This window comes from Choloepus didactylus, chromosome 3 (genome assembly GCF_015220235.1).
Source record: "Choloepus didactylus isolate mChoDid1 chromosome 3, mChoDid1.pri, whole genome shotgun sequence".
Classification (NCBI taxonomy): Eukaryota; Metazoa; Chordata; class Mammalia; order Pilosa; family Megalonychidae; genus Choloepus; species Choloepus didactylus.
The window spans coordinates 152354095-152381529 of NC_051309.1; the positions used below are offsets into that span (position 1 = coordinate 152354095).

Consider the following 27435-nt stretch of genomic DNA (forward strand, 5'->3'; position numbering starts at 1 on the left):
TGGTATTTGGTTGGTCATTATTTCTAGGTCTAAGATTAATTTTTTAATACAGTTTTATTGAGATACATTCACATACCCTACAGTCATTCAGTGTACAGTCAGTTATTCATAGTACCATCATATAGTTGTGCACTCATCACCAGAATCATTTTTTGAACATTTTCCTTACTCCACAAAAAATAAAAACAAAAGTTAAAAAAGAATACCCAAAACATTCCACCACCACCCCCATCCCAACCTATTTTTCATTTAATTTTTGTCCCCATTTTTCTACTCATCTGTCCATATACTGGTTAAATGGAGTGTGAGCCACAAGGTTTTCACAATCACGGTCACACCATGTAAGCTACATAGTTACGCAGTCGTCTTCAAGAATCAAGGCCACTGGGTTGCAGTTCGACAACTTCAGGTATTTTCCTCTAGCCATTCCAACACACTAAAAACTAAAAAGCGTTATCTGTGTAGTGCATAAGAATACTCTCTAGAGTGACCTCTCAACGCCATTTGAAATCTCTCAGCCACTGAAACCTTATTTTGTTTCATCTGTCTTCCCCCTTTTGGTCAGGAAGATTTTCTCAATCCCACGATGCCGGGTCCAGACTCATCCCTGGGAGTCATGTCCACCATTGCCAGGGGGATTTACACCCCTGGGAGTCATGTCCCACGTAAAGGGGAGGGCAGCAAATTTACCTACTGAGTGGGCTTAGAGAGACAGGCCACATCTGAGCAACAAAGAGGTTCTCTGGGGAAGACTACTAAGATTAATTTTAATAGTACTTTTTAAAAGGCTTTGCCATGGTTTCATTGGTTAATTATCATGATGTTCCTTTGATTATCAGCATTTTCCTACATATTTTACAAATGTGGAAGAGGTTCAGTGACATGCCCAAGAATATGCAGCACTTTTGTTACAGATCTATCAGATCGGGAGTTGGTGAGTTCCACTCCAAATGTTTGTCCATTGAGCCATCTTGCTTTTATTAGGATAAAAATAAGCAATCTTTTGCTTTCTTTGAAAGCAAATAACAGCTGTCAGATTTCAGAAATGTATATTAAAAGAAAACATTTTTTAATGTGTGAGTTGTATATTTAACTTACACATTTTCTTATGAATATATTAAAATTAAACCATGAACTAAAATACAGACTAAGCATTTTTTTGTATAGATTTTATTCAACCTAAATTACACATCTTTGCAAATTTCAACACAACATTAAAATCTATGAAGACTGTGATAATTATAATTCAATATGACTACATAACTACATCACAGGTATATTTATATATAGCTTAGTATATTTGCTAGAAACCAAATTCAGCAGTTGGGGCTTCTTTTAGTTTGTTTTTTTGTAAACCTTATATTAATGGTAAAAATTCTTCTGGATTCTCTTTTCCCCCCTCATAATTAACACCCCAATCAATATATTCAACTAATTCATTACAGTTTGTTGCCCCCACCTCTTTTAGTTTTCTTTTTGGGTAATTGTATCTTTCATCTAATTTATCTTCCATATAAAGCTCTTACTATGTGCTAGATCCTATTACGGATACGTAACTAAAAACGTGATCCCTTCCAAAGGTCTTTTAGAATTAGAGTAGTTTTATACCTAGGTACATAGTTCAAGCGGTTTTACCTTATTGATAAAGATAGGGCCATTTTGAGGAGGGGACTTCTCTTAGTATATGTAACACATAATCTGTTGTCTTCCCTCTCCCTTTTCCCCCTTTTTTAAGATGATGGAAAGGAGGAACCACCAACCACATTACTTTGGGTCCAGTACTACTTGGCGCAACATTATGACAAAATTGGGCAGCCGTCTATTGCTCTGGAATACATAAATACTGCTATTGAAAGTACACCTACATTGATAGAACTCTTCCTTGTGAAAGCTAAAATCTATAAGGTAAAATCTCTTCCCCCTTTTTTCTTAAAAGGCAGTGAGACTTCTCATAATTATTATTCTATATTTTATAGATGCTAAATGTTATAAGAAAAATGACACATTTGGTGGTTTAAAAATCAATAGAATAGTAAGCATAAGTATGAATTATGTTAATGAAATGATACCATGAGGATTCTAATATGAATTCTATATATTATGACCTTTTTTGCCTCCTGAACTCCTGGGCCCTGCTTGAGAATCTCCAAACATGTGTTCTAGCATCATTTAAAAATAAAATTGGCTCTTCTCTTTCCTAATAAAAATAAAATTTAGTAAGCAAAACTCTTGGAGTAGTAAACCAATAATATATTTGCCAACAAAATAATGAAATTAAGTAATATTTTAAAAGCACTTTCCAAAGCCAGGGATCATCAGCTTTTTAGCTTTGTTGAATGGACTAGTCAGGTAAAATATAATGAAGAGCATTTGGGGAACATCCACTAGTGGTCCTAATCAATGTTTTCATGGTTGCTTTGGAGTAGAAATTTGGCCATCCATTTGCCTTTTATGACTTTTATGTAGAACTGTGTTCTGACTTATTTAAAGATAATTATTGTTATTCTTTGATTCAACAATTATTTTTGAATATTTGCTATGTTGTAGGCACTGTTTTAGGTATTGGGTTTATATAGCAGTAAACCAAATAGTTAAAACATATCTTTATTTCAAGGGATCTGCATTCTAGGTGACCAGAAAGGAGTCAGAGCTAATTATATTGTGGTAGAATGTAAGCATCTACATTGATTCTCATCTTAAGAATCGGAAGAATACCTTTCTTCCATTTCTTTGTAGTTATCAGTAGATAGCTAACTACCTGCACAGTAAAATTTGCATACTTACTAGTTTATTTTGCTTTTGTACTCTAAGCATGCTGGAAATATTAAAGAAGCTGCAAGGTGGATGGATGAGGCCCAGGCCTTGGACACAGCAGACAGATTTATCAACTCCAAGTGTGCAAAATACATGCTGAAAGCTAATTTGATTAAAGAGGCCGAAGAAATGTGCTCAAAGTTTACAAGGGTTTGTACAGCTAATGCTCTTACTTTTGAATACTCAAGAGATGAGCCAGTTTGTATTTGAATACCTTGGCCATTTTTTTAAAGTTGTTTTTTTTTTTCTTTTTTACTAATTATAATATCAAAATAGTCAAGATTTTAATTAAATCACTATGTCAGAAAAAAATCAACTTTAGTATGAAATTTTTTCTTTTTAGTTGGCTCTACAATGGAGTTTTAAACTGTTTTATTTTGATGTATGTTAAAATGAGTTTTTTTGGGTTAAGAGAGCTAGTATGCATTGAGATCTGCTATGTGCTAGTATTTTTTTTCTTACATTGATCTCAGCCCCCCATTTTGTAGACTTTTTGTTTAATCCTTTGCAAAAGTACAATTATTTCTTAATGGTTAGAAATATAGTTTCAGTTTCTTCCACATACTAACCTCTACCCTCATACTCCAAGAAGGTTTAAAAAAATAGAAAAAGATTTTCAAAGAATTCAGAATCTTTCAGAATCAGTTGACCATCATTTCCTTCTTAAATCCTGTGATGGAGCAGTGTATGTGGTAAGAAATGGTCTTGAATATATGTGATTTTCATATAGGAAGGAACATCAGCGGTAGAGAACTTGAATGAAATGCAGTGCATGTGGTTCCAGACAGAGTGTGCCCAAGCTTATAAGGCAATGAATAAATTTGGTGAAGCACTTAAGAAATGTCATGAGATTGAAAGAGTAAGTACCTTATACACGTAAGTTTCTTCTTTTATTCTGTTGTCTCTTGAAGGTTTTGGGCAAATCCTACAGATTTTTCTCTTCTCCCTCTTAAGTAATTTACAGTAGATGATTTAAAAAATCAGTATTTTTTCCCCCTCTGATTTTTATGATGGAAATATGATAGACTGTATTTTCTCCAGACTTCCTATTGTCTATTCTGCCTACAAGAATTCATCTTAAAAACTTCATGAAAATTTTGTCTTAACCGTTTTTATTGATTTTTGAGCTTTGCTTTCAATTGGTGGTACTTCTACATTAGTACATACAGAGCTCATTAAGTAACCCCAGAAGCCTATTTGTTGATTGGTGGTGCCATATATTTATATGGTATAATAAGCCTTGATTTCTTTTTCATATGTAATTTCTCATTTTCTGATTAAATCATTGATTTCTTTTTCCTCTTCACTTTTGCTTCATTTCTTTCACTGATAGTTGGCTTTCCTTTTTCTTTTTTTTCTTGCATTTTTTTTTACAGATAAATAGAATTTATGCAAGTTCATGTTTGTATTATTATCATGCAGAAAACACCACAGAGAGCTGTGTGTAGAAATTGCTGGTTGCTTGACTTTCTTGCTAATTGATTTCTCTTCCATGTACCAGAGATACATTGGGTTCAGATTTCTATCTCTGGAAAATTGCTAATATTCCACATATTATAATAAATTGGGAATGGTTGTAATATAAAAATGGAATGTTTCATGTGTGAATCTACCATACCACACCAGTATGTGTACTAATAAATTGTATTTGAGTTGCCATAATAGCTTTAAGTATGATTAAAGAAGAAATAAACATAATTGTGTTTTTTAAAAAATTATACTTCTTTTTGATTCAACAAATAATTTAGTACTTGCAGTGTCCTATGCTAGGTGATGGCCAACTGTATTTGGGTTATTTGATGTGCAAAGTATTTCTATCAAATGATTGTAAATTTTAATAATTTTTTATTATACTAATTTTTTTATGCCAAGAAAGTGACTAATTCCAGGTCTTTTATTTTTATGCTGTTTTTTTTTACATTGTTATATTTTGGTATAATAATAAAAAAGATACTTTTGTTAGCATTTTATAGAAATCACTGATGACCAGTTTGACTTTCATACATACTGTATGAGGAAGATTACCCTTAGATCTTATGTGGACTTATTAAAACTAGAAGATGTACTTCGACAACATCCATTTTACTTCAAGGCAGCAAGAATTGCTATAGAGATCTATTTGAAGCTTCATGACAACCCCCTTACAGATGAGAATAAAGAACATGAGGCTGATACAGGTAAAATATTCAAAGATTCCTTATTGTTGTTCTGGTGCATGTATGTGTATTTCTGTTTTTGTGTAATATAATTTGTTTGCGAGCTTTTAATTAAGTTCCTTGTGGGAAGATGCTTACATGGTTAGCAAATGATGGGGGTTATTTTGTGAATTTCTCTTAAACAACAAATTGTTTAGTTTTACAGTTTTGTAATAAACAAGAATTTTATTTGTAGCTGATTATTAGCATTTTAGAAGTTTGAATTTCATGAGTTTTACATTTAATATCTGGCTCACCTAGTACTGTAAATTGCTGTTTAATGAGGCACTTCTGCTTTAAGTTCATAATTAGTGTTGGAACACAGCATAAGTGTTGTCTGCTAATATATCTAGTTATTCCTCTTTTTGGTAGTAATTTATAATTTATCTCCTAAGAGGTGAATATTGTATGAATATTGTATGAACTGTATGAACATTAGAAAGTCACCTTGGAATTAAATTATGAAAACCGCCGAATGACATCATTTGACCCATTCTTAATGGGCCATTTTTATAGCTATGTCAGGCTAACTAAGGACACGTCTCCCCAAATAACTAACTGGGAAAGGATCTTAGAATGAAACTGATTTGCATATCTGGAAGGACATAAAGTAATTGTACATCCAAATATTTTCTGACTTATTCATGGCAAAAATATTATAGAAGTAGGGACATAAAAAGTGTGCGATAATTTTTCTTCAGTCCTGAATTTATTCTTTTCTGAGAATGTTATGGTTGATTACTTTAGACTATATCTTCCTCCTTTTTCAATCCTTTTATTGATTTGTCATTAATTTTTATTTCCTTTTGCCTAAAGACAGTTTAGAACTGTTTAAGTTCACACGTTGAAACCCTTGCACAGATTTGACTTGAATCTATTTCTCTCTGTTTGTGTTTCTTCAACTAGGAAGAAACTGCTGGTAAGAAGAATCTGCAGAATTATTTAGAGTTAAAATTGAGAGCTATGATCCTCTGGCTTCTTTTGTTTACCCTTCTGTCCGTTCTTCCTGCCTCCCTCCCTCCCTTTTCTTCTTCCTCAAATTATGAAAATAATACAGAATTAACTCTAATTATATAAATTGTATACAGTGGAAACATTGCAAATGTGAAAATCCCCTTTTACTCACCCCTCTCTTACCAAAGATTGTCACTGTGAAAAATCCAATACTTAGTTTTCCTATTCCCTCTATGTTTAAAATGTTCAGACCTTTATGTGTACATATACTATACACACACATTTCAGGGTGGTTCTTTATAGTTTCTTGCTTCCTTCTTTTAATTTTTTAGCCCATAAATGGGCTTGCTAGATGTGAACATTGCTAGGAAGAAGAAATATGAGAATTTGATACGGTGTCAAATTGCTTTTCATGAAGGTTTCATTAGTTTTCATTATCACCAACACCGTGTAATTGTTTTATTTTTACATTTGACTCTTTAATCACTTGAAATTAATTTTTTATGTATAATATGAGGTAGAGAGTGGCTCCCTGCCTCCCTCCCCACCATTTTCCCCCCTCAAATAGCATCCTAACTCTTCACCCATATTTATTGACTAGGTCGTCATATCCACACTGATTTAAAATGCCACCTTTTTCATGGACTTAAATTCAGAAAAAGTAATGTGTGAGTTGCAGGCATGGTTTCTTGTCCTAGCATATATCAAAACTTACTATAAAGGCATAGTAACTAAAACTACTTGGTATTGGCGTTGGTACACAGGTTTCTGTTCCTGTGGGGTTTCTTTCCTTTCTTAATCTAATACTGTGTCTTCTTCAGAATTCTCTTTGTTGTGCATCTAAGTTTTTGCTTATGTATAAATTCTAGAATTAGTTTGTCTTCTGGAAAGTTTCTTCTAGCATTTTCAATTTGAATCTAATTTAACATACAGATTATCTTTGGGAGTGATTGGGAGATGGGCCTAAACAATAGTCTTTCCATGTAAGAATGCATGTGTGTCTTTTTTTTTTATTTTTTTAACGCACGTAGTAAACTTTTATAATTATTATATAATTTGGGTAACTTGATTACTAAGATTATTCCTGTGTGTCCTTTTTTCCATTATACTATTTTAAGTGAGTGTTAGTTTTTATATGTCAGGTTAGTATCTATTGAACTTTGATATTAGGTTCAGAAATTTTTCAGTTTATTTTCTTAATTTTCTACATAGTTATATTCATCTATAAGCAGTAGTAGTTTTGCTTCTTTCAGTATTTATACCTCTGTTTATCTTTTCCATGCCTTATTACATTGTTTAGGGTTGTCCATACAGTGCTGACTAGTAGGCACAATACTTAGTGTATTCAGAAGCTTCTGATGTTTAAACATAAAGTCTGATATTTACAGTAAATATCTGGTAGCTACCCTTTATTTCATTGAGAAAGTATTTTTCTCTTTTTATATTTTTATCTTTTCAGTAAATTTTAGAGTCTCTATGTGACCAGATTTCTTTTATTTTGTTCTCTTGTGTGGATGTTAGTATGACTGCATATCAGAGTTTAGATTCAAATGGCATTTATTCACACAAATATACATGGCTACACACACATATATATACCTATATGCACACACACACTTTTTTTAAAATTAGTGTTATATTATTTTCTAGGATGTTAGAATTTTATTTTGCTTCCTATTGAGCTAAAATTCTGAACCTCTATTTTGCTGACCCAAATAATGGCTAATACATGTAAAGGTGAGAATTATAGTACTTATCCAGATAATTGCTGCTGAATTAAATGAAATAGGACTTGAATTGGTAAATTCTGCTTTAATTGACTATGTGGTTGTTCCATTCCCTATTTTTGCATGGCAGCTCTGTTGTCGTGAACTGACATTAGACATTTTAAGTAAGGGTAATATAGTACGGGGCTGCCAACGACCCATTGGCCAAATCCATGTTATGTTCGCTTTGGTAAATAAAGTTTTATTAGAACACAGCCATGCTCAATCATTTGCATTTTTCTATGGCTGTTTTTGAGCTCTAACAGCAGAGTTAAGTCATTGCATCAGAAACAATATGACTTGCAGTTTTGAAAATACTTGCAAAGTTTCCTGACTCCTGGTATATCATAGTGAAAAGAGCCTAGGTTTTGGAGACTTAGTGAAGTAGATTTAAATCCTTGCTCTGCCTTTTACTATCATCATTAATGGTTATTTTTTCCCTGAAACCTCAGTTTTCTTGTACATAAAATAATATTACTTCCAATCCATGGAGTTGTTGAGAACATTAAATAAAAATAATATATATACTGTATCTAGCATGTAAGGATACAAGTGGTAGCAATTATTTTAAAAATCTTTGAAAGATTAGTTATGTTGGCACCCATTCATAGCCTCTTGTTTTCAGAATATAATTTTTGGTCTCTGTTTCAAGTTTTCTTTTTAGTATTAAGGGATTCTTTACCAGGATAAAGAAAAACAGGATGGTTTTTGGTGGTTGTATTAGTTACAGTGACATAAGAAATTACCCCAAAACTTAGCAGCTTGAAACAACAGCTTCTGAGTATCAGAATTCAGAAGCATTGTAGCTAGGTGGTTCTGGCCCAGGATCTGTTATGAAGTTGTAGTTAGGATATTAGCTAGGGCTAGAGGATCCATTTCCCAAGTGGCTCATTCACATTGCTATTGGCAAGAGGCCTTAGTTCTTGGCCATGTGGGTCTCAGGATCCTTAGCGTTCTTGAGTTCCTCAAGCCACGGCAACTGGCTATGAGAGGGAGCAAAGAGGAAGCCAGAATACCTCTTTGGTCTGTTCTCTGACATAAATGATAGACCATTTGCTCTGCATTCTGATTGATTAGAATTGAGTCAGGAGATACAGCCTACACTTGAGGGAAGGAGAATCAAAGAAATTATGGGCATATTTTAAACCAGTTATTTATATTATTCCCATATGCAAAATACACTCCCTCCTCCCTCCCAGTGCCTCAAAAAGTCTCTTCCTATTAGAGCATTAGCTCGAAGTCCAGAATCTTACATAAATCAGGTGTAGGTGCTAATGAGGCTTCTTGAGTGTAGTTCCTTAAGTATAGCTCTTCAAGTATAATTCTTCTCACTTTGAAGTCCTATGAACTAAAAGAGACAACTTAGCTACCACCCGCACACCAGACAGAACCATTTTGGACAGGCATTGGGCAAACACTACAGACATTCGTGTTCAAAACAGGGAAGTGGGAGGCACACAGGAGTTAATGGTTCACATCAATTCTCAGATCTGGCTGGGAACAGGTTAGCAGTTCTTTGATTAGGACTCCAAAACTTGGAGATAATTCTGTATGGTTCTTGGTTCTGCCCTCAAGGTTCTTGGTTGTACTGTCTGAATCATCCTTCCTTTTTCTTTAAAGTTAGTACTTGTTTGCCTGCTTTCTGCCAGTATAATTTTGGAGGTCCAAAGACTACTTAAAAATATCTGTTCATTTCAGTCCAAATTGGCAGTGTGTCTGCAAAAATAATTCTCTTTAAAACATTGTGGGTCTTCTGTGAATTTTATTGGAATTCACATGCAGAAGTATCTTTGTTTACCTTGAGCTTCTGCTGAATGGACAACACTGTTAAGTTTCTTGAAAGCTCTGTTGGTTCACTGAGAGGACATGTGAGTCATATACCTTTAAATTTTTAGAGGGTGTTTTGTCTGATTTACTAATATTCTGAGGCACCTTACTGAGGTGTGGGTGTTAACAAAAGATTTTAAAGCCAAACCCTCTGCTTTACATCTTAATATTTTTCCTGGGAAGCGTTGGATTTGATCTTTGCAACAGTGTTGCTAAACTTTTCTGCCTCCATGGCACAATAACATGTTCTCAGTATAACATGTTCCTCACTTTCCCATTAAGCCCTGTCCTGCAGGTTCCTCAAAGTCTAGACTTCTGCTAACAATCTAAGGCTCATCAAGGCTTTGCTAAAGCTCTCAAAATTTGTCCTCCTTTGCTGGTAATTCCAAAGCCATGCTCACATTTGATTTTTTTATTATAGCAGCACACCTACTTCCAGGTACTAAAATCTGTGTTTTCTGTTGCTGCATAACAAAATAGTAAAAAACTTAGCAGTTTTAAATAATGAACATTTATCATTTCACAGTTTCTTTGGGCCAGGAATTCAGAAGTGGCTTAGCTATATGGATCTGAAAGTTAGGGTCTCTCATTAGGTTGCAGTCAAGATGTCAGCCAGGGCATCTGAAGGGTTGACGTGGCTAGAGGATCTCCTTCCAAGATGGCTCACTCTCATAGCTTGAGGCCTCAGTTCTTCACCACATGGATCTTTTAATAGTATTGCTTGGGTTTCTTTACAACATTGCGTCTGGCTCCTCTGAGGTAGTGATCTAAGAGAAAGCAAGGAAGAATCCACAGTACTTGTATGTCCTGATCTGGATGCCACACATCTTCACTTATACTACATTCTGTTCATAAGAAGTTAGTTACTAAGTACAGTTCACAGTTAAGGGGAGAGGAATTGAGCTCTACCTTTTGAAAGGAAGAATTTGTGGGCATATTTTAAAATCACAGTTGTTTGAAATGGCTTTTTTCATTTCCCAGTGGTAACAAATGTTATCCAAATAAATATTGATTGGACTACGTAGCTTTCAGATGTGTTGCTTGATGTCTAAACAGTATAGAGTTTTCACTTCATTATAGCATATCAGCGATTTCTATTCTTCTTTTGAAACATTCCAGTTTGTACTTCAAGGGCTATTGTTAAATTCTTAGTATCAAATTTAGATTTGTCATATGGTTATTCGTTTATTCCTTCAACAATTTTTTGAATGTTTTCTATACATTTCAGCATGGTGCTAGGCCCTGAAAATGTAGAGATGAGTTAGTCAGCGTCTCTTCTCTCAAGGAGCTCACTGTCTAACAGGAGAGACAGATGTATAAACAAAGTATTATAAGAAGTGGAATATGTAAGGCATAGTGGCAGCAGAGAAGAGAATGAATTAACTATTTGAGCACGTTAAGGCATACATAAGGGAGAGCATAGTCCAAAGCCATAATGATGTGAGACAGCTTATTATATTCGTGGAACTGCAAGTAGTTTGATATTGCTGAAGGAACTTGTATGCTTTGTCATGGGTGCATGTTTACACACATACCTCACCTGATTTCAAAAAAAAAGTTATACTTGGTTCTCTATCTAATGGAGAACCATTGAAAGGCTGCGTACACATAGTCACATGTACAGGCATAATGTATAGTATTTTAATGTGGCTTATATAAGACTATTAAATAATGGTAGTAATTGATAATTACTAATCTCATTAACCTGCTTATAATTTCATTAATTAAACTGCCTACAGCAAACATGTCTGACAAAGAGCTAAAGAAGCTACGTAATAAACAAAGAAGAGCTCAAAAGAAAGCCCAGATAGAAGAAGAGAAAAAAAATGCAGAAAAAGAAAAGCAACAGAGAAATCAGAAAAAGAAGAAGGATGACGATGATGAGGAAATTGGAGGTCCAAAAGAAGAACTTATCCCTGAGAAACTGGCTAAGGTACTTAATAATAATTTTTAGCGTAATTGAGTGAGATTTTATGACCAACTATTGTCATTTTTATACTCTCATTCTGCCAATTTGATTATAGATTGTAGAGCCAAAGATTATTTTTATTTTTAGTCTTCTTTCTTTAATATTTTCTTTTCTGTTCATATTTGAGGTTTAAGTCTTGAAATAATGATTCTGGTCCAGCATAATCTATTATGGTATAGTGAGAAAAGTTTTGGCTTTTGGGTCATTCTGATCTGGGTCTAGATCTCTGACACTTTAGCCACTTGACCTTGGACACTTTGTCTAACCTCTCTGATGGTTTCCTCATCTATAAAAATGGGACTAACAATCCCTATTAGGCAGACACGTAAGGATTAGAAAAAATATATATACAAAGCATCTAGTTTCATGTATAAGAAGTAGCATGCCAGTTTTTATACTTAGGCTAAATTGACCTTGTTATAAACTGAGGACTCAGTATCTGCTTTTGTTTTTTGTTATTTATTTAGTTTATTTATGTTTCTATGTGTATCTCTTAACTGTGTTTTCAGTTTATAGTATTTCTTCACTGGACTTTCCCATTTGAATCTAATATTTTAGAAGTCCCTAAGTATTTTCCCTAACTCAAAATCTGATCTGCTATTATTAGTTATTCAGCTGTAAACAAGGTGTTCATTATCACGAGCCATTTTGATTAATAACATACCTATAGGCTTTTTTCTACCCCATCACATCCTCCTTACTCCATCTGAAAATAACTGCAGAATTTACTCTGCATTGTTACGTATAGTAAACACACGTTCTTAAAGTTTTTACCTCACTGGTACGTAAAACTTCAAAATCATTTGCCTGAGTGCTTTATTACTAAGAAAATTATAATACCAATCAAATGGGGTTGGGAAATATTTTTAAAATTATACTAAAGCAGGTAGATAGTAATGTCTTGTATACATAGCAGTATTGCTATAAGAAATGGAGACAAATCTAGTTGGGATTTCAGAAGAATGTATTTCCACCTTTTCACAAATAATTGTATATCCCCTAGGAACAAAGATACTACCTTTTTAGTGTTGGGAGTATATTGGAAGAATACGTAGAAAAGCAAGGGAACACAGAAAATTGACCTCTCAGGCTTGGTGGAGAATTGCAGAGTCATTCTTTGCAACAATGTCAGCGCTTTCCATTTTTGTGCCTCAGCTTTTCTTATTGCTACTGCTATTGCCACTGTCACTGACTACCTGCCACCATCACTCTCTCTGCTTATTTTTTTCTCATGACTTCCTTAAGGACTTTTTTGCTTTGTAGTGCTTCATGCCTTGCATTATTGCTCTTAAAAACAAGGATCTGTTTGGATTGTTTACTCACTGTCTAATACAGAGCTAAATTCTTAAACCAGGCCTCTTTATAGACTGTTGATTTTCCTTGTGTCCAACCTATAATGATAGCCTTTGGGTCACATGTCATGCTGTGGTCTAACCATTTGTAGCTAGGGTTGAAGAGTCTCACAAAATAATGGTTACAGAAGGTGCTTCTTACTGCTTTATTTGGATGGGTCCTGGTGATTCATTAAGTATCTATATTATTCATACCCTTTTCTTCCTAGGCTAACTGCCTCCAAGATACCCTCATCAAATAGCATCCACACTTAACCCATATACCTAATATGGTGGTGATTCTGAATTACCCCAAGCCGTCATAACCGGTGGTAGCATATTGTAAGCTATTTTAAAAGCTACCTGCCAAGTCTGAGTCTACAGTGTCTGTTGCTTTTTTGTGATCCTGTATCTCAGCATTCTTCTGTGTGTTAAATTTAGTTTCACTTGTTCAGAATAATGAATGTGAAGTAATGAGCAGAATCAAAACAATTAAAGTAGCAGTAATTCCATTGAAGAAGGTGAAAAGGAAAATGGGAAGGAGTTTAGTTAGTGAGTGGTTTAATCTTCAGTTAATTGAATTAATCTTGGTGGGAGCTATATCACTTGTTTCTGCAACTTATCATGAGGCAGTAGTTAGTATTTGAGTTCCCTCATGCACCATTCATTCCCTTCTTGGATTCAGCCAGGAAGCATCTCAACTGGATTGTGGTTTTTGTTTTAGTTTTTTTTCTCCAGTTGTGCACGTATTTCTTCCTTACCAAGGGCTAGAAGTGACCTTAGCAGTTCTGCCTGTATGGGATTATAATAGTTTTAAACTTTTGTTGCTACTCTGGGTGTATAGGGAGATATACTTCTATACAACATATCTTAATATTGGGATTAAATTTCAGCTTAGTTTATGAATTTAAAAATTGCATGTAGTCAAAACTGCGTTTGTATGTGTCTTAAATTGTCCATCAAGCACAGTGCAGTCCCACTATTACATTCTTTTAACTCAAGTAAATTAAGTTCTTCATGACTGAATGTAATTTTTTTTTGAAGAAAGACAAAGAAGAATGTGCATAGTACTGGCAGTTCCATTCAGTATTCCACTCTGAACATATTATCCCAGCTGAGAATGAGTTAATAGGAGGTATGAAAGCCATTTGCTTAGACCATCTCAGTTCTTATATGCCTCTGGTAGTGTGAACATCTTTCTACAATAATTATGATTTTGGTATTTAAAGCTATAGTTTTCATACACACAGTGTTAGCTAGCTATAACATGTATATATACACACACACACATATAAGATAAATGTCTTTGTAATTTAAAAAGGGATTTTCAGGGGTAGTTTTGACAATATTCTTTTTTAAAAAAATGTTTTGGTACCTCAGTAAATCCTGAGTAATATGCAATACTACTGTTTATTTCTTTTGTATGTGCAACCCTGTACTGCATTGTATATGTGTAAATGTAGAATGTAGTTAGTTTGCATTGTGGATCATGTGTGTATAAGTACTTAGATTTAGACCAACAAAATCTCATCTATGAAAGGCACGCAGAAACTGAAACTACATGTGGGAGCACACATAGATCTTTTCTTGGAGGTGTATATTCTCACTTATTAGAATTAAAGACAATTAATTTTTGTGTTTTCTCTCTCCAAGTTCAGATACTTGGTTTCATAAGTATAATAATACTTGTATTGATTCCTCTTCACTGTATTCCTTGCTGTCTCCATTTTTGAAATAGCACTATATATCCTTGATAGTATGTTACCTTAGTCAACACAGTGACCTTTATTTCAGTCTGTACCCTAGAGGCATGAAAAGCTTGATATAACTAGGTGGTAATTTCAGTTTCTGCTTTTCTACCTATCCCTGGTAGGAACATTAATCCCTGTATACCACAAACTCCAACCCAGTAGAACATAAGAGTCATGGGGACAAGAAGGAAAACATTTATAAAAGTGAGAAAGGCATACTTATGAGGGTCCCTGTCTTGTCTTCTTGGTTCCTAAATCTGTGACTATTAGAGTAAAAGTGGCTTATATTGTTTTCTGGTTTAGAGCATGTGTCCTTCAAAATAATACCATCTGACTCTATAGCTGGATTTTTAATCGATTATTTTATTCTCTAAAGACTAGCAGCTTATACATTGTTTGGTAGGACAAGGTGAATCATTTCATCGCTTAACTTTAAAAAAAAATACTAAAAAATAATTTCCTTGGCTGAAATTGATGGAAGCACAAGGTATTGTACTGGCAGAGGCATATTGGGCAGACATGTCAAATCCAAATTCCATTGTGGTTAAATTAGTATTGCCTCTAGAATAAAAGAAGGCCCTAGATATTCAGTGCTCTTACAGGTAAATATAATGTTGGTCCTCTTCTTTCCTCCGCCCCCTTAGTCTCCAGGGAACAGCTTTGTCTCAATACTAGTCCAGGAGTATAACAATAGCACAGTTATGTAGTAAACATTACACCTTCCCAGTAATGATTACATGTATGTAATTAATATGACATTTATATAATTAATAAAGTACGGTAGGGACAGAGTTCTATAAATTTCTATGTTTTTAAATGTCATCTCTACATGAATATGATATTTGAGTAAATATGAGTAAATATAAGTACCTGTAGAATTTGTAGTAGAATAGAGCAAGACAGAATGAATATCATAATATTTTGTACAGTTTGATTAAACTGTTTTTTCTTTCAATTTCTAAAGACCATTTATGCATTCTGTTTCCTTTTCATTGCCCTTCTTCCTGTTTCCTCTTCTGTTTTTCCATCTTACCTGTTTCCCTATTGTCTTTCTTTACCTGGTTCTTTTTTATGCTCTTCCTTACTTGTTGGACAGTTTCTCTCCATGAATAATATGTGATCTTTGCTTTTAAAGTACCTGTGAAGGGTTCTAGAATTCAGAGTTCCCTTTAGATTATGGGGGGTTAAATCATGGCAATGTACTTCTGAGTTACTGGCAAGAGATTTTGCATAAAGAAAAAAAGTGTTTTTAATAGAAAGAGTAAAATCACATTCCCCAGAAATCTTATTTCCATTTGTGTAATATCTTTTATTTTTGTTAGGTTGAAACTCCATTGGAAGAAGCTATTAAATTTTTAACACCGTTGAAGAACTTGGTGAAGAACAAGATAGAAACTCATCTTTTTGCCTTTGAAATTTACTTTAGGAAAGGTAGGCAATTAGGGTATAGTGGCCCTGATAAAATTGATGGCTGTATTTCTAGATATAGGCACCCAACTCTGATAGCCTCACCTCTGTAGGATTTTTTGGCAAATGCCAGTGCATCTTCCTGACAGAAATGCCTGCTATGTACAAAATGTCATGGGGGGGTACAAAGATACAATTTACCTCTTCAGGGACATTGAATGAACTGTGGATGTACATGTGTAACTAGGATTTAAGGTCAGATATGGTAATTACCATGTCAGTAGTTCAATGAAAGTTTTAGGAACTAATGATTGTGTGGATAAAATTAATTACAGAGCTGAGAACAGTGCCTGGAACATAATAAGCATTAAATGAATGTTATCTATTACTAGCTATTGTTATTTATGGAAGACTTGGTCTTTGAGCTGGATCTTGAAGGGTGGATCAGATTCCTAAAGGAAAAGATGCGCAGAGGGGGAGAGCATCAATTAAGAAAAAACAACTTTGCATAAATAATGCTGAGGTTGTTCATATTGCCTGGAGCCAGATAAAAATAAATGAAGAATCTTGTTTGCCAGGTTAGAATGCTTAGACTATATTTAGTAGATAGAAAATTTTTCAGTATTGAATTGATATAATCCAAGAAGTTCATTGAAAAATAAATCAGTCACTAAGGTGATGCATATTTGAAGGGAGAAGAAACTGATTAGTATCAGATAGATTGTTGCATTAAACAGTGTAAATGTCCTACTTAGGTGGATTAAATAAAATGGTACATCTCTATGTAAAATATCCATTAAAAACCCTGTTTATCAAAAGTAATAATGGTGGGGAAAGGTTGCTTTGTAATTATTTCAAAATAGGATACAAAACTACCCATTTTAATTTTTGTTATACTTAAATGTGTGTGTGAATAGAAAAGTGGCTGAAAAGCAATACATTAAAAGGTAACAGATTGTCTCTTGATGGAATATTGAGTGATTAAAATATTTTCTACCATGAATATGTTGTAATTTGGGGGGAAAAGTTTAATAAATAGTCCAGTAATTTTCAGGTTTTTTTTTAACAGTTAATACAACTCCCCCTTTAAAATTATTCTTAAGTGGAACCTCAGTATATAAGTATAAAAAGTGCTCTGCTTGAAGTGGGGAAGGGCAATCTAAAGTCCCATTCAACTGGTTTCTGTGTGTTCCAACTTCTAATGGGCCAGAGGATTGAGAAACAACTGTAGTAGTGTGAAATGGGTAATGGCAGAGGGGATGACAGTATTTTTAGCTTTCTTAGTGTTGAAAGAAGGGGAAAAGGAATTACCGGAGGAGTCTGGGATTTTGAACTTTGATAATTGGAGAATGGTTCCAAATTAGGGAAGGCTCAACAAATAGTTAGATTGTAGAGTTATAAACAAGACTTCGACATGTAGTAAGTATTCAAGTGCAAATTTCCATTCAACCATTGAAACATTACTGAAGCTGGAGAAACATGGGAATGAAGGTGGGAGATAGCATAGAGAGAGATTAGAAAATGACCGAGGTTTAAAACAAAACTGCGAACATAACCTTGGTGAATACCCCACCTTTAGAGAAGGAAGAAGAACCAGGGATTGACAGGAGAGGAGCAAGTAGGAGGGAAGCCGTTTCATCTGTATAAAATAAAGGAAAGGAAGGGAGATACTTGAAAGCACACACCATGAAGTTTTCTAAGTAGGGGATTAAGAAGGTTAGAAAATGGTTTCAAATTTTGTTTCTTTGTTTACATGGCATTAGTTCAGTATTGCTGAATGCTATGTAAATTTTCTATAGTTTATTTAAAAATTTCTTAATGTTATATGGAGACTATTATTAGATAATGGCATTATTTGGAGGAAATTGTTTGCTTTAACCATATGTTACGATTAAGATGTGATTAACTCTGAATTGAGATTTTTCTATTTGTGGGGTCTTAGCCCTCCAAAGGGGGGCATCTTATTTTATCTAATGATCAAAGTATATCTTAACTTTTTCTTTTTATAGAAAAGTTTCTTTTGATGCTACAATCAGTAAAGAGGGCATTTATTATTGATTCTAGTCATCCCTGGCTTCATGAGTGTATGATTCGCCTCTTTAGTACTGGTATGTTTTTGTTTTCCATTACTCTTAAGTATTTGATTACAGTAGTTGATAGTGACCATATAAGTGTTCTGTACAAGTTTATCATAAACTCAATCATTTTAAAGCTGTTGAGTATTAAATTAGCTGAGGGAAAAGCATGGTTCTTTTCTTCGTGATTAAGTTCTTTATTTTAAGGCTAGAAATGTTCCTGGATTTTGACATAACATAAATTGTTCAGTACAGATATTTGAGAATCAACTTTGTTTTTTACTCTGAAAAGTTCCATGTAAGTTGAGGTTTTGTAGCACATTTCATTTGTAAACCTTAAAATTGTTTTAAAATTGAAGAATCTCTGAAATGAATTGTTTCCTTATTTACCTATTTTGTAGGTCTGGCTTTGCATGAATTAGTTTGCTTAGCATAGTTCTTTGAGTCATAAAATGTTTTATGTTACTGAAGATAGATTAGAGAAACTTTAACACAGTTGTCTGTACTTTTCACATATTTTCATGTTTGGATCTATATTTTAGTTTTAATGTGAAGTAGAACCGTAGAATTTTAACACATGAAAGGGGAACTTGATACTGATTATCTCATTTTATAGTTGAGGAATGTGGGACCCTAAAGGGTTAAATTACTTGTTCAAGGTAACTAGCTACTTAATAATGAAGCAGGGATTAAAGCCCAACTCTTCACATTGTTGTTTCTACTATAAGAGCTTTAAATTTGCAATAAAGTCTCTCAGTAGTCAGGTACTGGTATTTCTGTTGTTTTAAGCTAAAGTGACTCCAGGAGAAATTAAACCTTTAACAGAACAATCTACAGAATATGCAAATATTAAATTAGCTATGTCATTTTCTAAATAATAAACCCCATATGGATTCATGCATTATATTAAAATGATGAAATTAAACCAGAAATCCCAATCATTCTTTTGAGAAAGGCTGATTGTCCCAAATAAGAGCACTGTTTTGATTTCTGAGAAAAAGTAAAGCTAAGTTAAGTTATATTTATATTTGTCAAAATAAGAAAAAGATATGATTCCTGTTTTGAGGACTGAATCATAGAGATGTTTTCCTCAGTTTTTAAATTCTAAAAGCAATAAATGAAATAATTGCATTAAAGAAAATAGAAGAAAGAATTGTATTTGGAGGAAATAAATTTGTTTCAATTTAGTCTTTGTTGTTTTTTTTTTTTTTTACTTTGAAATCATGAATTCTAGAAAATTAAGGCAAGAAATAATAGTCTTAATCCATTCTGGTTAGGATAGAGTATATGTAAACTAGCATCAAAAATAACATTTACACTTCATTTTATGCAATAGATACTTTTCTGAAAGATGGAAAATAATACATATATTTATCCTTTGGAGTTAGAGACTTTGAAATATGAATTAAAAATGGCAAATTTAAATTATTTGATTGTAATGGAGTGTGTGGATTGATGAACAGTTGACTATTTTCATGCACGTTATTTCAAAACATTAAAATGCACATGGACTTCGGAAGGACAAAGGCAGAATGGTCCTTGACATGAAAGTTTGAATTATTGAATGTTCCCTCTGCCTGTGTCCATTGCTCCAGGTGTGTAGCTGAAATCATTGTCAGGAAGAGACTTGACAAAGTGATCCTTTTTTTAGGCTGAACTTTTTATAGGCAATGAAAACAGTGATATTTGCAATGATAAAGATTTGCTTTCTCTTTAAAAAGCCTCTTAAATCAAGTAGACTGCTTAACATTACCTTTTGAACTCATTTCTCATAATTTATAAAGGCATTTGTGACACAAAATAGGGGCATCTTTGTTAAATCATACACACACAGGGTTCCTTTAACCAATATATCTGGTACTTTAGAAGTAATTTTTCAGGAACACATTTTTCATGTTAAGTTATTGTAATAACTCCTTTACAAGGAGAACTTCACCAATAACATCTCTCTGGTAGTATATAGGGAAAAAAATGTCTCCATACCCATTTTATTAATTGTAGAAACTTTTGTAAGTGGATATGTGTTAAGAATGGTTACTGATACCTCCCCCCATTCTCACCCTGTCACTGCAAATCTTTTGAATATGTTCTTATACTGCCAGTATAGTATCTGCTATATGCAGTTTTTTGTTTTTGTTTTTTTTTTTACTAAGGAAACCCCTCCCCCCCTCTTTTTTTAAGTATAAGAGTGAGTTTTGGTGCCCTTTTCAAGCTTTTCTTCTTTTCTTTTAAGTTAAAGGATTTCAAGTACATCTCTGGTCAATGCTAAATAAAAGATAGGACCTTAGCTATTCAGTTATTTTATGTTTTATACATATGTGTTTATATGTATATCTATATATATCTTACATGCTTTTAAAATTAACACTGTTTTGACTGCCTTGATTTATAGTGAATCTTATAGCATGTTCCTCTCATTTGCATAATTTCTTTTCGTTTATCTGCTGAAAAGTACTTTTCTTTTGTACTTACATATTTACTCTCAAAAATCTTGGTCAGTATTCTCATTTGTCTCCCATTTTGAGTGGTAATAAACTTAGTTGTGCAATAGCCTAACAGTAGGTAGTCTATCTCACACAGAATATAAGCATTTTCTACCCAAATTATTAACAAAAAAAGTTAACTAGCCTGCGAGCTCAGGGCAACTCCTTTTGCTAAGATCCAGCCCCCCCTTCAGTGTGGCTTTTAACAATTGGTGACAATTAATTCAATCTATTTAGCCAATAAAGACCATATTGATCAATTGTTCAGTTAATAATTATATGTAAAGTATTTCACTTGGATTTTTACGACTCAGAGTTCAATACTTTTAAAATTTTGAGTGATGATCCATTCACAGAATATTGAAATCAATTTAGTGATTTCAACTTAGGGGTCATTACCTGCATTTGAAAATCTAAAACAGAAATGGAATAGAGTATAAAATATCAACATGCATTTAGTATAGATAGTAAGAGTATGTTATTCTGTGAAACTTTAGCTTCATATAAGTAAATTATGTACCTAGGATAGGTATTGTTTACATATATTCTGGTCATAATATAAAATATATTTATCATAATACAAAGCCACCACCATATTTCCTAACCATAAGGAAATTTCTTTATGTTTTTAAACTATGACAAAAGTAGAAACTACAATTTATTGAATACCTGTTATATAATTTGCACTTTTACACAGTATCTTTTCCTTACTGCAGTATGTCTAGAGTAGATATCACCTCAATATTACAGGACAGGAAATAGGTTCAGAGAGGTTATGACTTGTCCAAGGTAATATAGCCCAGATCCATACCCAGGTCTGTCTGGCTCCAAAATGCCAGACTCTCTCTCTCCACCAAAATAACAGTGAAACAAGGCATAGCTTGGATTCAATCCAGAGGTGTTGGGATCCACTTTTCCACTTCCAAATCCCAATGACTGGGATTATGATGACTACGTTTTATCTATTACAGGAAAATGCTTTGGTGGTCCTTTGGAGTTTATTATATAATGATAGCTCCATTCACAATTCAGTGATGTCAACCATATTCTTTCTTTTAAGATTGGTAAATTTGTGGTGCCTTACTTGGGTATAGTGGAAGATGGGGTATACTTTGGTGGGAGGGGTATGCTCTTCTATGGGTAAGCTCTTTAAATGTGAAATTATCAGTAGGCTTTAGCTAGTCTGTTATATAATTGCTGCTTCATTAGCCTTAGGAAGTAGATAATTTTTTGAACTCCTATAGACTTTATCAGAGTATCTGTCTGCTAAGAGAGTTTGTTTTAAATTTATTCAGCAGTGTGTGAAAGTAAAGATTTACCTGATACAGTTAGAACAGTATTAAAACAAGAAATGAATCGTCTTTTTGGAGCAACGAATCCAAAGAATTTCAATGAAACTTTTCTGAAAAGGAATTCTTATTCATTGCCACACAGATTATCAGGTAATTGTTTTATTTTGTCCTTTCTTAGCCTTTTAAAATAGCTTCAGATTTTGTTTTAATGGATTAATGACAGCATTAAGCATTTTTATCATAGAAGAGATAATATGTGTACATTTCTTTTTAATCTTATGGAAACTGACAGCTTAAATATGCTTCCTATAAAACTTAAAATTTCTACCATGCTAAACATTTGAAACCATCTCACAGTCAATGATACGTCTAAGGTAATGGTCTATGCCAGTGTGCCAGAATCTGGACTTTATGGGACCACATGGAGTGCTTTAGTAGTGTGCTTAAAAGATAACTTGCTAAGAAGCCCAGCAACTTTATATGCCTTCATGGATTCCTGATTCAGCTTTTCAGCTCATACCATCAAGGTTGAATGTAGGTCTACTCCCCCACTCCATCCCCCATCTAATGATGTTTTCTCCCTTACCCCTAAATTTTTATGCTCATTCTAAAAAGAAGAAAATTACCCATGGTTGCACCAAACAGTGACAAGTATATTAGAGTATTTTGATGCTTTTCTTCATCTTCTCTTTTACTGTGCATGTTTCTTTTATATGTATCATATTCCATTATTTTCCTCAACTGTTCTTCTAGTTTGAACAGTTAGGCTATTTCCGGTCTACCATTCTTCAGGATTTTTTAAAAAAATAAATAACAGTTTCTTAAATGGCTGTTTCTGTTTTTCAAATAAAGGGGGTCATAACCTGTGTGCACATACACCTAGCATTTTATATTTGAATAGACAGGAGAAAAGATGTTGGTTTTGCCTTGATATAAAATAAATTTCCTTTTCCTCTCTCATGTAGCTGCCAAAATGGTATATTACCTAGATCCGTCTAGTCAGAAACGAGCTATAGAGTTGGCAACAACACTTGATGAATCCCTAACTAACAGAAACCTCCAGGTAAACATTTTTATAATCTCTGTAAGAATACCTAACTACTTTTTATTTGTCTTTTCATCAAGAAAATAATTTTCACAAAGAAAAATATTTGTTGTTATTCATGCATGCTATTCTCCAAACCTTTATGAATCTGACTTACCTCATCTTAAATTCATGTAGGACTGTGTGTGTTATGAATGCATGCACACCAGACTGCTTGGCATTCATTAGCTAGTTTCACGTCTGTTAATTGAATATTTTTTTAGAAATATGTTTTAATAAAATCACACATACATTTCAGAGTTTTATTTTAATTCATATCAGTACATTTCTGAGCAAGGAGAGGGCTCAGTGAAGATTCTGACATATTTAAGATGTCATTTACCACGGGTTAAATTAAAATATTTATTGCTTCTAACATAATATGAGATTAAGTAGAGTAAAAGATAATTTGGGTATGTTGCAAAATAGGGATTTTAGTTTACACTTAAAAGAAAGGACAACTACCTCTTAAGATAATTGGCCAGATTAAAGAGCACTTGTTAAAAGACAATTAGACATATTCCTTTAATAGCAAACAAAGCAAACAACTTTAAGAAAGAAGAATTTGATTTGTTGGTTGCCAATTAATGTATCATTTAGATTAGAATCTTGATTTAAGGTCCTTTCTAGACTGGCAAATTTGGCAAGGTAGCCTGTATCTGGAACTAAGTATTATTTTCCAAATGACAAGACTGTGAAGAAAGAAAACATGAGAAATGCAAGTCAGCATGAAACATTTAAAATACAAGAAGCAGATTTACTTAGGGGGTTGATTGAAAGAAAAAAAAAATTACTGCTATTCATGAACCAATTTGATTTTGCTTTGTATATATGCACATTTGTATTTGAGACACACTTTTAAGGTTCTGTTTAATTTGTAAAAAAAAAAAGGTTGAAAAACAAAGTCTTGATTTTGCCAACTGGCTCTGAGCCTCCAGAAAAATTCAGAGGCCTTAAGTGCAGTCATTGTCATTGACATAGTAAGTTTTGACCTCTATACAGGCTGAGGCAAGGAAAGCTGCCTAGGGTACAAAACATAAGGAGGTACACATTCTCAGGGTTGTGTGCTTGCTAAGAGTGAGGGCCTCCTTAAATATAGCACCCTAGGCACCTTGTTTGTCCCACTCTAGTCCAAGCCCTATTTTATATATTCATTCTTTTGTATAAACCTTGCAATTTTGAAGAAATAGTTAAATTAGGCTTCGAAGAACATTGTAATAGAATGTGTTTGTGGGAGTAGATGCTTTTGTTTTCCTTAAATATGTAAATTTGCATCTTATTTTGGAAATCTTTTGATCTTATTAAAATGTCTAATAAATTCAAAGTAAAGCCGTTTTTTTTTTTTTTTTTTAACAAGTTATAACCATGACCTTTTTTCTTTTTACAGACGTGTATGGAGGTATTGGAAACCTTGTGTGATGGTAGCCTAGGAGACTGTAAAGAAGCTGGTGAAGTTTATAGAGCAAATTGTCATAAGCTTTTTCCTTATGCTTTGGCTTTCATGCCTCCTGGATATGAAGAGGATATGAAGATCACAGTTAATGGAGATAGTTCTGCAGAAGCTGAAGAACTGGCCAATGAAATCTGAACATCATTAAACAAGCAAATGGAATGATTTTGGACCATATCTAGTATATAATATTTTTGTCACGCACCTGCTGCATTGCTCTAACTTACACAGAATGAGAGGAGTAAATGTTCTTGCCTTCAAATAGTGTTTTACGTTTTTTATCCTGCTGAAAAAGTATATATAAAATATCTAACATATTACAGGATATAGGTTCCGTTTCATAAAAAATTAAAAGCTGCTAAAATTGAGGGGTTAAAAGATACCATATCCTATTCCTATCTACCCATCCATGTTTTTAAACTAATTTATATAAAATCTGGAGGCTGTTACAGCTAACAAAGCAGGTGTGTGGCAGAAATATTACTTTAAATTTGTCTTGTGAGATTTTACTATATCTCAGACAGCATAAATGCTGTTTTAGCACTGGATTCTTTCACTGAGCACAAAGTTGTTGGGGCTTTAGCATCTGACTGATTTTGTTACGGGGTTGATTCTGACCATAGGACATATGCAATGTGAATCACTATTTACAGAGAAACCTACAACAGATGCTTGCTGTTGTAGAAACTGGGACATTTAGATACCAAGCAGAATTATTAAGAAACCTAGAGGTGTTCAATACGCTTGTTGTGTTTCCAAAATTCACTGTACATGATCAGTTTGGTGTTCTTGTACCACAGTTTTTAACTGAAGGAACCAGTTGGAACAATCTCAATTTTAACTAAAACTTGAAGAAAATAACAATGCAAACCTTTCAGCATTGTTTTAGCCAAACTTGTTAAAACTGTAATGCAAGAACCAAATGCACTGTGATGTGGCACCAACTAATTAGCAAGCATGAATTTTTCACCCAAGTGAAAAAAAGAATACCACGCCTTGAAGTTAAAGAGCAGAACTCCTGACTACCATTCTATGACTGATCAAGAGACTAATAGTTAAAAACCTCAGCAGGCCTTGTTCACGATATGCAGAAAAAAAAAGTGCTGCAGATTAGATACCTCTGGAATTTTTCCACAGTGTCACAGGTTTGTAATACTTGAAGCCCTACATTTCTAAGAATATATTTCTTGCTCAGTTGTTTCAGGCAAGCCCAAGACTTTGTAATTTTTAAAGGGCCCAAGATTTTTTTTTTTTCCAATAACATACCAGCTTCTTTTTCTTGCAGTTACAGATGTAATTTCCTTTTTTGTTGTCAAACATAAGGTACCAAATATGATGCAATAAATTGTTTTGAAAAACAGTTGTGTGAATATTTCAACTAATCTGTGTTGGGCTTCTGTGGAAATACATAGGTAGAAACAGAGGTGTAAGCCAGAGGCAATGTAATGTGCTGTGAAGTTAACCTATTGATACATTAAGGCTAGTGCAGATGGTGGTTTTTTAGTATGGGCTGAGTGCTGGTGTCAGGGATATTCTATGGTGCAAGTGCAGTGCTGCTCCTGCATTCAGATTTCATTGAGGGCTAGGATAGTGGCAGGTATTATGAATATAATTCATAATTTGAAATGAAAACTGCTATTTTGATTGAGAAAAATGAGCCTTAATATGTTAAACCTGTACAGTGGGAAACGGCCTCAGGCTCAGTATTCTCATTGCGTTTGCAGGATCTAAGCAAATAAGATTAAGTAAAAATGAATTAGTTGTGTATATAATTGAACTTTTTGTGGTACTTTTAGTTTATAGAAAGTATACTCTAAAGAGGGAATTTTCAGAAGACTTGGTCCTTGTACTGATTGAACAGCTATGCTAAAATCAGACTTTCATAGTACATGACCTGTATTCAACATCTCAGTCTAACAATTTAGTGACGTAACGAAAAGTACAAAGTGAACTCCTAGTGCTTTAAGTTTTATTAACTGGCCCTGTCTCAGGAACATCTTAACAGATGGCAAAAAACGAAACAAACTTTTTTTCAACTTCTCCAATGAGTGGCAACTGAATTTCTTATTGTTGGGAAAGAACACTAGTGCTACCTCTGCCACTAATGAGGTGTTTGGAGGAGGCACCAGCCATATAATAGGGGGCATATGTGTGAATTATGTTTAATCTCTACTGTATATTGAAATGAAATTCATATATTTGTCTTGACCATGTTCAAACGATGTAGATTGTCTTAGAATGAATATTCAAAGTACTCAGAACTGTTGATGCAGATGCCACCCGTGAGGAGCTAAATTGCTAACATGTACATTGTATTCCAACCCAATTTTACTGGAACTATTGAATAAATCTTCTATTTTCTTTCAGGTTTATTTGATCAGTGAATACATTGTCTGGTGTCAGAGGACCTTGATTGGGTTCATTTTGTGTCCAGACATCTCCCCTAAAACGCTGTACTGTATTATCTTTCTCTGAGTAGGAGTGACTGGACCATCTCACATTTGCCTCATTCATTCATTAATTTCAAATGATTCTAACAGGGTTAGAAAAACAAATGGAAAATGCAGTGTTGTTGTAATCTAAACAAGTGCCTTATGTTTATTGCCAAGAACTGGTGTTATTAGCCCTTGTGAGAAGAAAGGGTCCCTTGACTTGTATTAACATAGGAAAGTAAAGTTCTTTTTGTGTTTCTTTATATTCAACTACTCTTGTCATTTCTCATTTAAAAACTAAAATTTTACTAGGTTAGTTTACTCAGATTTAATTATACAAGTCATCAATTTCCAACTTTTTTGTATCTATTTATTATATACAAGAATAAAGTATGGTTTATATTAGCATGACTAAACACAGTCCCAATATTAGTGAATAGCTTTTCTCTGGGCTTAATTAGGCCTTTGTTTTTTCACAGTATTGTTTGTACTCCATGGTATACTGCTATTAGAATTACTACATGAAAGCTGTGACTACATGAAGACGTCAGAAAAGTTTGGTCCAGATTCAGGTAGGTTGTGATAAATTCAGGGAAGTCTTTCTT

The 27435-nt window shown here is 33.7% G+C and overlaps 1 protein-coding gene across 3 annotated transcripts in view; it reads left to right on the forward strand.

Annotated features, from left to right (window-relative positions):
• The window catches only part of NAA15 (N-alpha-acetyltransferase 15, NatA auxiliary subunit), a 92062-nt gene extending 64969 nt beyond the window's left edge, over positions 1 to 27093 (forward strand). The window contains exons 11-20 of one of the 3 annotated variants that reach the window (XM_037830691.1): positions 1736 to 1905; positions 2812 to 2964; positions 3545 to 3673; positions 4778 to 4991; positions 11296 to 11489; positions 15930 to 16038; positions 18024 to 18122; positions 21871 to 22014; positions 22830 to 22927; positions 24336 to 27093. In XM_037830691.1, the coding sequence (XP_037686619.1) occupies positions 1736 to 1905; positions 2812 to 2964; positions 3545 to 3673; positions 4778 to 4991; positions 11296 to 11489; positions 15930 to 16038; positions 18024 to 18122; positions 21871 to 22014; positions 22830 to 22927; positions 24336 to 24536 (1511 nt within the window). In that variant the 3' untranslated portion in view covers positions 24537 to 27093. Of the gene's footprint in view, positions 1 to 839; positions 935 to 1735; positions 1906 to 2811; positions 2965 to 3544; positions 3674 to 4777; positions 4992 to 11295; positions 11490 to 15929; positions 16039 to 18023; positions 18123 to 21867; positions 22015 to 22829; positions 22928 to 24335 lie in introns of those variants that run through there. The other 2 variants (XM_037830690.1, XR_005215961.1) reach the window with 2 other exon arrangements.
• The last annotated feature ends 342 nt before the right edge of the window (positions 27094 to 27435 follow it).